This window comes from Hyperolius riggenbachi, chromosome 2 (assembly GCF_040937935.1).
Source record: "Hyperolius riggenbachi isolate aHypRig1 chromosome 2, aHypRig1.pri, whole genome shotgun sequence".
Taxonomy (NCBI): domain Eukaryota; kingdom Metazoa; phylum Chordata; class Amphibia; order Anura; family Hyperoliidae; genus Hyperolius; species Hyperolius riggenbachi.
In genome coordinates, this window is record NC_090647.1 from 335,190,426 (window position 1) to 335,204,334 (window position 13,909).

The 13,909-nt window shown below is 41.5% G+C and overlaps 1 protein-coding gene across 5 annotated transcripts in view; it reads left to right on the forward strand.

Moving 5' to 3' along the window:
* Positions 1–13,909, forward strand: part of ITPR3 (inositol 1,4,5-trisphosphate receptor type 3) — a 357,611-nt gene that overhangs the window by 252,783 nt on the left and 90,919 nt on the right. For all 5 annotated transcript variants that reach the window (XM_068269377.1, XM_068269380.1, XM_068269378.1 and 2 more), the window contains one exon: positions 11,604–11,714. In XM_068269377.1, the coding sequence (XP_068125478.1) occupies positions 11,604–11,714 (111 nt within the window). The remainder of the gene's footprint in view (positions 1–11,603; positions 11,715–13,909) is intronic.

The window sequence follows — 13,909 nt, forward strand, 5'->3', positions numbered from 1 at the left end:
TCCCTTTTTCCCTGAAAATATGCCCTAGCATGATTTTTTTTATAGTATTTTATAAGTTTATTGAAATAGTGTCTATGCAGCTACAGTTTACATGTAAAATAAATTAGCAATAAGAGTGCAGAAGCAGGAGAAGTTGGCCACGTGTCCAACCACAACCCTTCAGGGCATTGAGTTAGGGAAGCTGTTCTGTAAACAGGAAAAGTGATTCTTGCTATATGGAGAGGGGTGATAACAGTATAGACATTACAGTGGCTTGCATATCAAGGGAAATACAATACGCCTTGGACAATGTTTGATGAATCCCATCCAACAGCTCTCAGATGGCGGCTGTTGCTGGGAAGCCAGAGGCAGCGGATCTGGCTGGAATAGGCAATTGTCACCTCATGTTTCTGGGTACCTTTGCTCAAAGCTACGGTAATTGTGGTTAATCAGCTGAGCATTCCTGTTTGTTCTGCAGAGGTACAGATATCACTATCCCCTATAATGTCAAATTTATACTATACTGTATATATACACTATGTACTTTACAGTATATTGTAGTGACTGGATAGTGTACTGGTTCTGCCTCAGATGTGTGAAGACCAGGGTTCAAATACTGGCTAGGTTCAGTACCTATTCAGTAAGGAGTCCTTGGGTAAGACTTCCTAACAGTGCAGACTGGCCCCCTTTAGCGTGCCCTTAGTGGCTGCAGCTCTCAAGCACTTTGAGTCCAACAGGAGAAAATTGTAGGATTATTATTATTATTACTAACAAAGGTACTTACTAACAAAGGTAAGAATGAGAGGAAGCGAATGTTCACATTGTGTCCTTACTAGCAGAGGCCATTAGAGGTATTTGAATGTGGTGGGTGAATCAGTGATATCATTTTCTCAGTGATTTATGCTAGGATAAGATATTGTGCGGTAAATTATAGTCTTCATACAGCAGATATTATCTGGGTTATTCACACTATCTCCTCCGTTTTAAAAAATCACATTTATTTCATGTATGTAAACAGTATTCTTTTATAAAGTGATGTGATCTTTATTGTGTTAAATATTTCTTATTGCATTAAGTGCTGAATCTTTATGTATGGTAAGCCTGTGTTATTGCAACATACGCTGTGATTTTTAGTGTATGCTACACATCTGTTGTGGTATTGACTGGTGTGATGTACCAACAGAACCACTGTTTACTGATAAATAGGATCATGGGGAAAGAATTAACTAAAGCCAATACTACATCAATTGCTGTGAACTTTGTCTGAACTTTCCAGCAGTCATCCAATATATCAGCATTGCCTTTCCTAGGTACAGCTCTCTGGGTTGTATATTTAGTCCAGTGTACAGCAAAAGCGAATGGGGGAGCATTTCAATGGAGTTGTCACTTGTACCCCATATGTAGTTATTCAAGACTAATATACAGTATGTAGTTGCTTGAATACATGTAATCAGCAACCCAGGGATTTGGGTTTTATTTTATAAATGCTGGGACCATGCTTATACGGATCATATGTCTATCTTCACTATGCTTATTTAAAGTAGGCCAGTGCTATTCAAGAATGAAACATTACTAAAGTAGCAGGTAGCAGGAGTTACTGTTACGCAGCTTGTATTCAGTCATTTTACCTACCTTTTATGGTGAAAAATACTAAACACTTTCAGGCTGGATTCCTGATCATGTGATTACGCCTAAAATGGTATCTACCAAGGTACATGCTTCAACAAGTTGGGCTTTTTTTCGGTTAATCTTTACTGAACAAGCTTAAAGAGAACCTGTACTGAGTAAAAATATTTAAAATAAACACATGAGGTAACTTCAAATGAACATTACATAGTTACCTTGCCATCAGTTCCTCTCAGAAGCTCACCTTTTTCTTCTGACAATAATCCCTTCCAGTTCTGACAATATTTTGTCAGATCTGAAATATATCAGTTGCTGTCAATAAAATATCAGTTGCTGTCAGTTATAGCTGAGAGGAAAACTGATGTACCAGGTAATGTTCATGTTTCCCTATGGCTCAAGTGGGCGATGTTACAGTTTAACTGTGTGCTGACCAGCAAGCTGTTATGGGTAATGGCCGTTTTCAAAATGGAGGACGGAAAATGCCATTGATCACAGTGAACAAACAGGACGAGGGAGAAGAGAAAGAGATTGACGAGTAGACTACACGGGAGGGAAGTATGACTTGTGTATGCTTATTTTGACTTTTAATTTTCAGTTCAGGTTTTCTTTAAAGGTACACTATTGCGAAAAATGTAAAAATGTAAAATACATATAAACATACAAATAAGAAGTATGTTTTTTTCCAGAGTAAAATGAGCCATAAATTACTTTTCCCCTATATTGCTGTCACTCACAGTAAGTAGTAGAAATCTGACAGAACCGACAGGTTTTGGACTAGTCCATCTCTTCATAGGGGATTCTCAGCAAGGCTTTTATTCTTTATAAAGACATTCCCTGCAAAGGATTTATACATTGATGCTGGCCAGCCTGCCTGCCCGCCCGTTGTACACCTTTTTTGGCAGTAGGACTGAGCAACTGACATTCACTAAGTGCTTTTGAAAATAATCAAAACCCTGAGAATCCCCCATGAGGAGATAGGGTAGTCAAAAACTTGTCAGTTCTGTCAGATTTCTACTACCTATTGAAAGTGACAGCAAGATAGGAGAAAAGTAATGTATGGCTCATTTTACTCTGGAAGAAACAAGGCACCCTTGATTTAAGGGCAGTAGAACGTCTTGATTAAATAAGGTGTTAATGTTAGGTGTTCAGCTGAAAGTTCAAAAAATATTAGTACCTAGTTAGCAATCAAAACAGGATGTTAAAGGAAAAAAGGGGAGAGGGGTGTATTACAGGAAACCAAGAGCCAATATACTGTAGTATAGTAAGTTAGTGACACAGGGATTAAGATGACATGAATAGTTATGCTCACATTTGTGTGCCGCAACAGTGAAAAAAAAACAGTAGGCTGCTGGGGAGAACAAACCTGACCCCACTCAGGCTAAGAGGTTGCTCTTGGCAATTATGGACAAAAAAACAAAACAAAGGGATATACCTTCCACGGGAGGTGTACATGATTCAGAGGTGCCAAAGTGAAATAACATTATTAAAACATTATAAAAATAGAGGTAAAGTTAAGGTTACTGCCTCTCTGGGAAAACAAAGCTTAATGGTGAGGTTAAGAACTGTAATTTTATTGATCCAAATAAACAAAACTCTCATAGATTGCAATGCGTTTTTCAGAACTAGGTTCCTGCTTCTTCAGGCATATACAGAGAGTAAAATCTCCGATGAGCTGTAGTGGAGCTTAGTAGCTCTATGAGAACAGGATTTTAGAGTAATGCAAGTTCACTTTAAAGCAAATATTTCCTTCCATGCATGTTTTGCATACTTAAATAGCATTATTTTACTAGATACAGTTCTTAACCTCACTATTAAGTTTTTGTTTTTTCCCCCAGAGATGAGGTAACCTTAACTTTACCTCCTCTATTTTTAAACTTTTTTAATAATGTTATTTCACGTTGGCACCTCTGAATCACGTACATAATCATCCCGCCTCCGGTGAAAGGTATATCCCTTTCTTTTTTGTCCATAATTGCCGGAAGCAACTTCTTAACCTGAGTGGGGTCAGATTTATTAGCATCCTACTGTTTTTCACTGTTGTTCTCGCTGATCTGAGGTCTATAGTAGTAGTAGCAGCGAGGAATGGGACCTGGTATCCTGGAGGAGGCAGCCGCCATTCAAAAGGTAAATGAGCAGTGGCCAGGGAGGGAGGGAGATACAGATTGGCTACCTACCGGGTGGGGGCACCTACCTGGCTAACCTATATTGTGGGCAACTGTACTGGCTCCTTATACCAGGCTACCTATGCTACCTATGCTGGGGGCAACTATACTGGCTACCTATACTACTGGCAACTATACTGGCTACCTATACTGGGGCAACTATACTGGCTACCTATACTAGGGGCAACTATACTGGGGGCAACTATATCTGGCTACCTATACTAGGGGCAACTATACTGGCTACGTATACTGGGGGCAACTATACTGGCTACCTATACTGGGGCAACTATACTGGCTACATATGCTGGGGGCAACTATATCTGGCTACCTATACTGGGCCGAAACTATACTGGCTACTTATATTGGAGACAACTATACCAGGCTACCTATGCTACCTATGCTGGGGGCAACTATACTGGCTACCTATACTGGGGGCCACCATACTGACTACCTGTACTGGTGGCAACTATACCTGTCTACCTATACTGTGAACAACCATACCTGGCTACCTATACTGTGGGCACCTATACCTCACTGCCTATACTAGGGGCACCTATAACTGGCTTCCTATACAGGGTGCATCTATACCTGGCCACCTGCCTACTATATTGAGGGTGGGTTTTTTTATCGCACCACAGCTATAACGTGCGGTGCAAATTGTTGGGTGCTGTGCAATCAATCCTAATAGCGGGGGGGAGGGTGGGAGATCCTCACAAGTTTGCCTAAGGCAGCAAAAAGTCTAGAACCAGCCCTGTGTACTCTGTAATGGATTCATATGTTGGGCTAAGGTGTCTCCACCTCTAGATTCCCAGTTGCAGCATTTTCCTACCAGAGGACAGGAAGTAATGGCCTCAAAAAATTATATGCAGATTTATTTTGGTAAACGTTTCTTTGCTACATCAGTAGGTATAGCAAAACCTGGTTACATTTTTAAATGTGTTGCCTTTTTTACTTTCTGCAGCCAGGTGTGTGATTTAAATAGAGCAACTACATAGAGATTCTATTTCCTCAGCATTGTTCTTGCTGCAGCTGTGCAACACAGCATCTGCAAAGGCATTTACTGGGAACATTACTGAATTAAATGGTGATTTTCTTTCTTAGTCTTCTACAGGCCTGGAAATCAGCTTTTAAACTGTGTGCTTATGAGGTGCAAGTGTCAGTAGCTGCTCACACAGGAAGTAGTCATGTTGGCGTAGCATGATCCTAAGAATAGCTTTACGTGTAAAGCACAGTGATGGGGAACTGACTCATCCAGACTTACTCAGAGGAAGACATTATAACTAATTCATAGTGAAATCACATTCTTATTAACAGGGTTTGCGTAACCTTGCCTTATTTTATCTTGCTATGATTTTATATTTCACAGGAGAAAAAAAAAAGAGGTTCGTTATAATTGCTGCTCACTTTATGAAAACATAGACATATGGTGTAAAATGTATAACATCCAGAAACGTATTAAAGGGAATTTCCACTGTAAAATGCTAGTGATGGAGGGGAACATTCAGTAACACACCTGCACTGATATTGTAAAACGGAACTTTCTTCTTATTTATACACTTGAAATGTAAGACATGGTAACAGCAGTATATAGTACTCTATGAGCAACTATTCCTAAAGGATCCATAAGGTTTATACATCCACATTCTGTATGTGAGTTTCTACTCTGTATGATTTTAAATGTTTTTGGTTTAAACTATGATTTCACTCTGAAAGGTGTATTTCTTTGTGAGCCTAATGCTTCATACACTCTTAGTCGCGGCGGACGATAAAGACACCTCAGCCGAAAATCATGAGTGACTCCGATGTTCAAGCACTGCCCGATTTTTTGTGTTATATCGATCCCCAGCCCACAAGAATCTGCTCCACCATGAGCGGCTTATTCTCTCTTTACCCCCCCCCCCCCCCCCTCCAATTGCATCAGACACTTGGCTAGCCTGGAGGGTAGTGGTGCATCTGTACACAGCAGTGTCTCCTAACGGATCGTGTACTGGTCCATGCTGGGCGACAGACATCCCCTGGCGTGTGAGGTTTTTTTGTATCTCACAGTCTTATAAATCCCAGTCTCTTGGTTGTTATAGAGACACTCCTGAACCATGCACTGGACTTTATATCAATCAGTGTGTTTTAATAGTTACAAAAAACCTTGGAGGAAAGATAAGGAGGGTGTATACCCCAAATAATATCAACCAAGACTTTTTTTATCTATTAAAATTCCATAATTGCATCATACAAAAGTAAGAAATCTTAAGAAGCCAAGCAGTGACTGATCAGGTCACCCTATTGCTCACACACCACACTCCATCCATACTACAGACTCTCAAACCTCCCCATATATATGATTGTAGCCACAGCCACTGGTACCAGTAGATATGCTGATCAATATTGCTCCAACAAGTTAGTTTCCAGTGAGGTATAACAGTTACATTGAGGTTGCTTCACAGGAAAGAAGAAAACATACAGTATACGCTCCTGCTTAAATCAGACCATATAAAGTTAAAGTTGGTTCAATGGAACCCCGCTGTTGTTCAAGAGGAAGCAGATATGCAAAGCAATAGGTCAGAACACATGGTGCCAGCGCTGGTAGGTACTGATGATGTTAGTAGAAGCAAGGTTGTGAAGCCACAGATGCATCAAAAATGCTTCAAAGCAAGCGAGCAGAGGAAGCCAATCGTGTGTTTTAATAGGTTTTTTGAAGGCACTGAGAGTTTTGCCTGACCATACCTTAGGTATTGAATGTGGTGGAAGTGAGATTATTATAATTTTTTATTTATATACAGTAGCGCCACCATCTTCCATAGCGCTGCACATAGTACAAGACAAATGGTGGTGAGCATAGAAACATCAGAGTTTCAAAACTCTGTGCTATAAGGACAACCAGCAATACAAATACAGCCAATTTTTGATGAGTGGTTTGAGACATCATCAATACAGGTGCATGTTCATATGATAAATTACATCACAATGAGAAACACTAGGAGGAGGTCCCTGCCCTTGTGAGCTTACAATCTACAGGGTAGTGGGTCGGAGACACAGGAGTTAGAGTATGAGGCAGTAAGCCACTACTGCTTCCTATAGCAAATGATAGACTTGTCTGAACAGGTAATTGGAAATGGCTGCAGAATATTGCTCTGATATATTTTTGTGCCTGCCGGAGGAGCATTTAACTCGCGGTACAAAGTCAGTTGTGTATTCATTTGTCCTGTTGGTGCAGCATATTTATTACAGACTTAGTGCCTGAGCCCACTGCTGTATTGCTTTTTAACAACGCAGCTCTCAGTGCAATCTGAAAGCTCCTGTCATTTGCCATAGACGAGCTGTTTGCCGGGCACAGTAATGTGCTTTGTTTTAATATACTGATTTAGAGCGTCTATTGTGCTTTTGCAAGCGCAAAAAAAGATGTGCTTGTTAGCGTTACTACTACCCATAAAGCCTTGTGTTTCCGGTCATGATGTAGTCCCTGTCATGGCCAGAAGGAGGACACACCATGGCAGAAGCTGTAGAGAGGAGGCAGAGGTCCATGTCACCATGTATGCTATTTATGTATTAGAGCATCTGCTGCCAGCACATCTTTCCAATTGGCAAAAAACATGTGTTGAAGCGCATGTCAAAATGAGACCCAAACAAGATGCATTTAGATAATTTCAGCTTTTCCTTTTTTCCTTTAGACCTGGTTCACATTGGACAAAAAAAGATCCATTTTACGGACCGTAAAGGAACAGACCTATTGGAGGTGAACGGATCATATGTTAGTCAATAGGATCTGTTCACATTGCTCCATTCGAACTGAACCGTTTGGTCAATTCTGGGTCTGCAGCCATTTTTCCTGACTGACAGATGCGTCAAATTGACACGCTAATGGAACGGAGAGTCATAGATGGAAAAACTGATTTATTCCACGGATCATCTTTTACACGGATCAGTTTTCGATTCATGCCAGTGTGAAACGGGCCTATTACTTTAGTGCTATATTAATATTAATAATAATAATCTGAACATGTGTATAGTGCTTTTCTCCTGTTGGACTCAAAGCGCTCAACTGCAGCCACTGGGACACGCTCGAGAGGCCACCCTGCAGTGTTATGGAGTCTTGCCTTGTACTCCTTACTGAATAGGTAATGACCCTAGCTAGGATTTGAACCCTGGTCAAAGGTGGTGGCTTTAACCAGTACACTATCCAGCCACTGTGTAGTGCTGGCCTTGTCTGTTTTGTTCTTTTGTAGTGCTGTCTTGTGTGTTTTCCTATCATTACTCTGCAGTGTGTACTGAATGCAGCCAGAACTGTGTCTTTTAATTACAAGTTTAATATATTCCTAGTTATTTATTCTCCACATCCTTTGAAATTACCTTAGGCCAACGTGTGTGTCATAAACACGAGTTTAGAAGGATCAGTAAGTTTCTCTGAATTTCAATGCTAACTAACCGTGTCTGACAGCTATACAATAATATAGACTTCACACATGAATTAATGAATCTAATATTTACATTCATTTACAGTTCTAAAAGCAAAAAGACTAATTTTGAGTTGTGTTGAAATAGCTAAAGTGTGTTTTAAATACTAGTCATTCCGTATTTTGCTACAGTGCCATCTTTGGATACGACACTGCCCAGATAGATTTCTCTTTCCTCATGTGTAGTGACTTTGTGGGGTTGACATGGCAGTTACACCATATTCAGAATGATTCTTCATACTGCTACAGCTGTAAAGCAGATATGATGCATGATCCAGGTTTTCTACATTTCATCCTATTTTCTTCTTCAGTCCTGTGATGAGTAACCGAGCAAAAATAAAGTTGACATGATATGGCATCTTTGTCAAATCACACAAAATGGTCTTTCCTAGGGCTCACTGAGCTCTCTGCATTTTAGGTTAGGAAACCTCAAAGGTGCGTTTTCCCTGGCTTTGCCTTCCCAGGATTTTGCTTTACACCAAGTCATTTTTTTTAAGTAAAGTAGTGCAAACTATCTGGAAGTGCTGGGACCCACTAGGGCAATTGTGGCAGCGTTTTTGGATCACCAACAATCGCCAGCGATTCAAAAATGATTTGCCAATGTAACTAAATGGTGGGGAATCCACCAGTGCGATTGCGATTAGGGTTAATCGCAACCGTAAGACATTCAGCATTTTGGGCGCGTTTGCACTTTAATTTTTAAATAAAGTTAATTATACTTACCGAGTGTGCCAATGTCTGGCTTCCGCACATAGCCCCGAAATGCTTATCTGAGACAAACTCAATCGCAATCAGCCTAGGAATTGTTGCACACAGCACTTTTCAGAACGATTTCATTAATATAAGTAGTTAGTGGTCCATTAGTGGTCCCAAACGATCATACGAAGAATTGTTCCTAAATGATCGGTTGCCAAATTGTATCGTTAGTGGCCACCTTTACTGATATTGATCAGATTTTATTTTTTTTAAATTGATCAGATCTCGCAGAAATACAATAATTTTATAGTCAGTATTTCATAGATCCGATCATTAAAAGTGACATTCTCCTATTATTGTAAAGGATTTTTAATTGTCTACAAGGATGAATGACATCCATTTTTTTCAGCTCAATCACACTGTATCATCTTAAGTGTATATAAAACATTTTGCAGTGCTGTGGTGAATTTGAGAACGTAAATCAGGGAGAGGAACGTTTTCACAATAGGCAAACATTGACCAAATAATTTGTTAAGTAGTATTGTTAAAGATAAGCAATTTTATTCATTAAGCAGCGAAGTGGGAGTTTCTGGACGGCACTCAGGCTGCACAGGACGTTTTGAGCTTACTGACAGTTTTAAAATCCTTAGCTGCCTGCAGATTGAAATGGAAAGATCATTTTTAAAGTGGTATTGTCATCAAATTTAATCTATAGTCTAAAGCATTAAAGTAAATGGGAATCGTAAAAAAAATAAAAAAATGGACCAGCTACTTATCTAAGAAGAGGGAAGGCTCTGGGTTCTATAGAGCCTTCCCGCTCCTCTCTCGGTACCCGCTCCAGCGCTGGCTCCCGGTAGCAGTATTCAATCAATTTGGTCAAATACTGCACGCTCTCTCTCTGCCGTGAAGAAGGCTTCGGGAGTCTTTGGGAGCCCGAGTGCTCCCGAAGAGGGGACGCTCCATAGTGCACACATGCGAGCACCCTCTCTTGCGCATTTGCGCGTGCGCAGTATGGAGCCGCCTATCTTCAGGAGGAATCGGCTCCTGAAGACTTCCGTAGTCCCCCATGGCGAAGGACACAGGGAAGCCAGAGCTGCAATGAGGGTACTGGGACCCAGAGCCTTCCCTCTCCTTAGGAAAGTATCTGGTTCATTTTTTTAAACAATTCCCATTAGCTTTAAAACAGCACAACATTAACAGTTAAAACCATTGGACTGGTTTTCAAGGGCTAAAACTCGCGCTTTACACTTCATTTAGTTGCTAACTGATAAGCCTGTCTTTGCAGGCCTGAATTATAAGATTGTGCTGGAAGTGTATACACCAGCGGTGGCAAACCTATGGCACGTGTGCCAGAGGCGGCACGCCTAGCAGTTTCTGTGTGTGTCCCATCCCCACCGCGCTGAAAATCTGGCCGCATGCATGGAGGGGTTGGAGCGGGAGGCTGGGAGCAGTGCCGGCGGGGGAAAGGAGGTGCGACTTCTTGCTTTCTTTTCCTTGGCCCCCCTTCTGTCTCCATGCTCCTCCATAGCGCTGCTGTGGAAAAAAACAGCTTCACACTCACATTCCTTGGCTCCAGGCTCCATCAGGCGCTAGAGCTCCAGGTCCATGCTGTCTCCTTTGCATTGCTGCTCGCACTACTTTCTGATTCAGTGTGAGCGGCAGTGAAGAGGGGACAGTGTGGACGTGCAGCTCTACCATCTGATGGAGCCCGGAACGTGAGTGTGAAGCTGTTTATTATGCAGCGGCAGCCCTATGTAGAATCATGGTGACAGGAGGGAGAGCCAGTTGTGGGTTTTCCACCCCACAGCAGCAGCCCGTGGAGGCAACTCACCCACCCTATAGCAGGCCAAGGAGGCCACTTACCCACCCACCTCACAGCAGCCCTTGGAGCTATTCAGCACAACAGCCCTTGGAGCCATTCGCCAACCCACCCACCCCACAATCACCCCCCAGCAGCCCTTGGAGCTAGTCTCCCACCCACACCACAGCAGCCCTTGGAGCCATTCTCCCACTCACCCCACAGCAGCCCTTGGAGCAATTCTGCCACCCATCCACCCCACAACAGCCCTTAGAGCTATTCATCATGTAAATACAGTAGCTCACGGAGCCTCCCACAGCAGCCCATGGAGCCCCACACACCCACCCCAATCTGTTGCCCAATCTGTCATTAACTGTGGGGGGAGGCGGCACTTTGCGATAGACAAGCGACTTTTGGGCCGCAGTTTGGGCACCTGGTCCCCAAAAGGTTCGCCATCACTGGTATACACTGTGTAAACAAGGCAGAAACATTTCTGCTGTATTCAGGGGGGAGCAGAGAATTGTATTGCATTTATGTGCTCACTAATAACTTATCTAGTAGTAAAAAACATACACAGTGTCTGACACATGGAAATATGGCTGGTCTGTCTTGTCCTACAACACAATTATTTCAGCACATCGTTCAACAGACTACAGACAAATAAGCTGTAATATATAGGATTCTGTTTGTGGGTTTCTAACCATTTTCTCTCCTTGCTTGATGGAGGTTATAATTTTCTCTGAATCTTTATTCCCACAGAGGAACACCCCACTATGTCTTATGAGCATACTGGGAATATGTGTAAAATAGTTATACCATAGGATTCCGTATAGAGACTGTGTTAAATGGAAATGTCCACATTTGCTGCCATTCACTGGATTTCTTGTTTTACAGACCTGTATAGTGACACATGACTCCAACGGCATTGACATCATCACAGCTTTAATTCTAAATGACATCAGTCCTCTGTGTGTATTTCGGATGGACCTTGTCTTACAGCTCAAGGTACAGTATAGCACTTGTGGTACTACATGACTCTGTAGCTTCCAAATTTCTAAATATACAGTTTCATTTAAAGATGTGCTCTGCTATTTCAGCAACATGTGGGTGGTGCCGGTTTATGAAGATATTATTAGCTAAGGCTTAGTTCATACTGATAAATGTGTAAATGCTTGGCTCAGCACATGGCATAAGTTAACAAACCAATCCCTACCATAGTCTTATGGTGCCCATTACCGTTACAATCTCCTGAACAATGGACAGTACAATTGGATCGTATGCTATGAATGGTGAAGATTGATGAAGAACAATTGTTCTTCGAAATGAACAAAGCAATATACTGTTGCACTTAATTTCAAATGTTTTCTTAATAAGAATTAAATGTTAAAGTTGAAGGATTATATTAATAGCATTTGCTTAATAAATGAGAGTGATTTGATATATGTGGATTTTAGTACTAAACTGGAGTAAAGCTTTGGACATTTACCATTCTTAATGTAGAACAGTGCTGTACATAAATATTGTTGAGAAACTAAACCCTTTTCTGCCCTGACAGCTATTCAGCCACACCTCATATAACTCTGGTTGTAAGCTTGTAGGGCCATTTCACATGGATTGTCACTATCCTTGCTTTAGCGACAAATCTTCACAACATTCTCCATTGATTTTGGTGGGGTTATCACTATCATCACTACAACTCTTTGGCCAATAGCTAGACGTTAAGTGTAGTCAGTGTTCTGTGCTGGTATTTTATGTGCCTACAACAAACATGCTGAAATCATACATGTGTACTGAGTGCTGTGGAAGAAAAGTGTTTAAAGGGACACATAAGCCAGGAATAAAAAATCAGTTTTACTTTCCTGGTGTTTCTACCAGCCCCCTTCAGCCAACTTGTGCCCTTGCAGTCACTCACAGGGCAGGGGCAGAAACCCCGCCGACTCTCTGTCAGGGCCTGTCATCTAAAGTGAAACTAGCTGGCGGCAGGGGACCGGAGGCTCCGTGAGTGACTGCGAGGGCACGGGATGGCTGGAGGGGGCTGGTAGAAACCCCAGGCAAGTAAAACTGATTTTTTATTCCTGGCTAAAGTGTCCCTTTAAGGTCACGTTTTCATCCATGTCCGCACTGTGGGCAATGTAGGTGGCTGTTGCGACGAACTGCTTTGCAATTTTCCCTAATATTGTTGAAATCCGATTCATTTCTAATGAATGGAATGGCACCACAAATACGCAGAAATGCATGCAATCATGCATTAAGATTCCACAGTGAATCAGAACATATGGATGCATATGGATGCACGCTTTGCAACTTGTGTAGGTACCGTTAAATCTGCCGTGCATTGTGTGCCCTATGTGGTTTTACTGGCATGAGGTTTGTGAACGCTTGCCACCTTATAGCACACAATTTAAAATCCATAGTCCTTCACTGTACTCTCACTTAGTAAATCAACCGATCTGTAAATGCAAAGATGTTCTCAGCCAGCAACAGTAATGTGATGCTGGGAAAAAAATCTCTCTGGAGAAGCCTTCTGAGAATAGCCTGCCCAGAAATAATTTCAGCTATTAGAAAGATTTATTTACTTCCACATAATAGGAAAGAATTTTCACTTGCTTGAATTCCGGTTGGCATAATCAGTTTACCACTTTTTTTATGTCTTGTAATTGTAAATTCCTTGCCTTGCAACTCAGCCATCATAGTCACACACTTTGTAGGCTTGCACTTGCCATAAAATGCTTTATAGCAGAAAAGAAAGTTACAGGATATCCATTTCCTAGTACAATGCAAAAGGTCCCTTTTAATGGGACCCTATAGTGAGAGAAATCTGAAGGTTGACATGTTATTCTTATTATATCTTAAAGTTTGGGCTTCAGCTGTCACACACCTACAACAAGCATGCACTAGTGGAGTAAAGTTAGCTGCACACTTATCAATTTCACTCATCTATTCCTGGCAGATTCCATCACTCTAATCAAATCTGCCAGAAATCTTTGCCCCTTGCAATACAAGTGGTGGAGCACTCCACAATACTGTATAAAGCGATGTGCCACAGTCTGGCAGCATTCCAGATAGAAGACTTGGAGAATGTACATCAGCATCATCCCAGTTATGCTCTTTTATTCCATCGTGATAAATTACAGCAAAAAATAAATAAATCACAGATCTGTATTTCAAACTGATCAATCATATAGGTCCGCTGCTTGGTG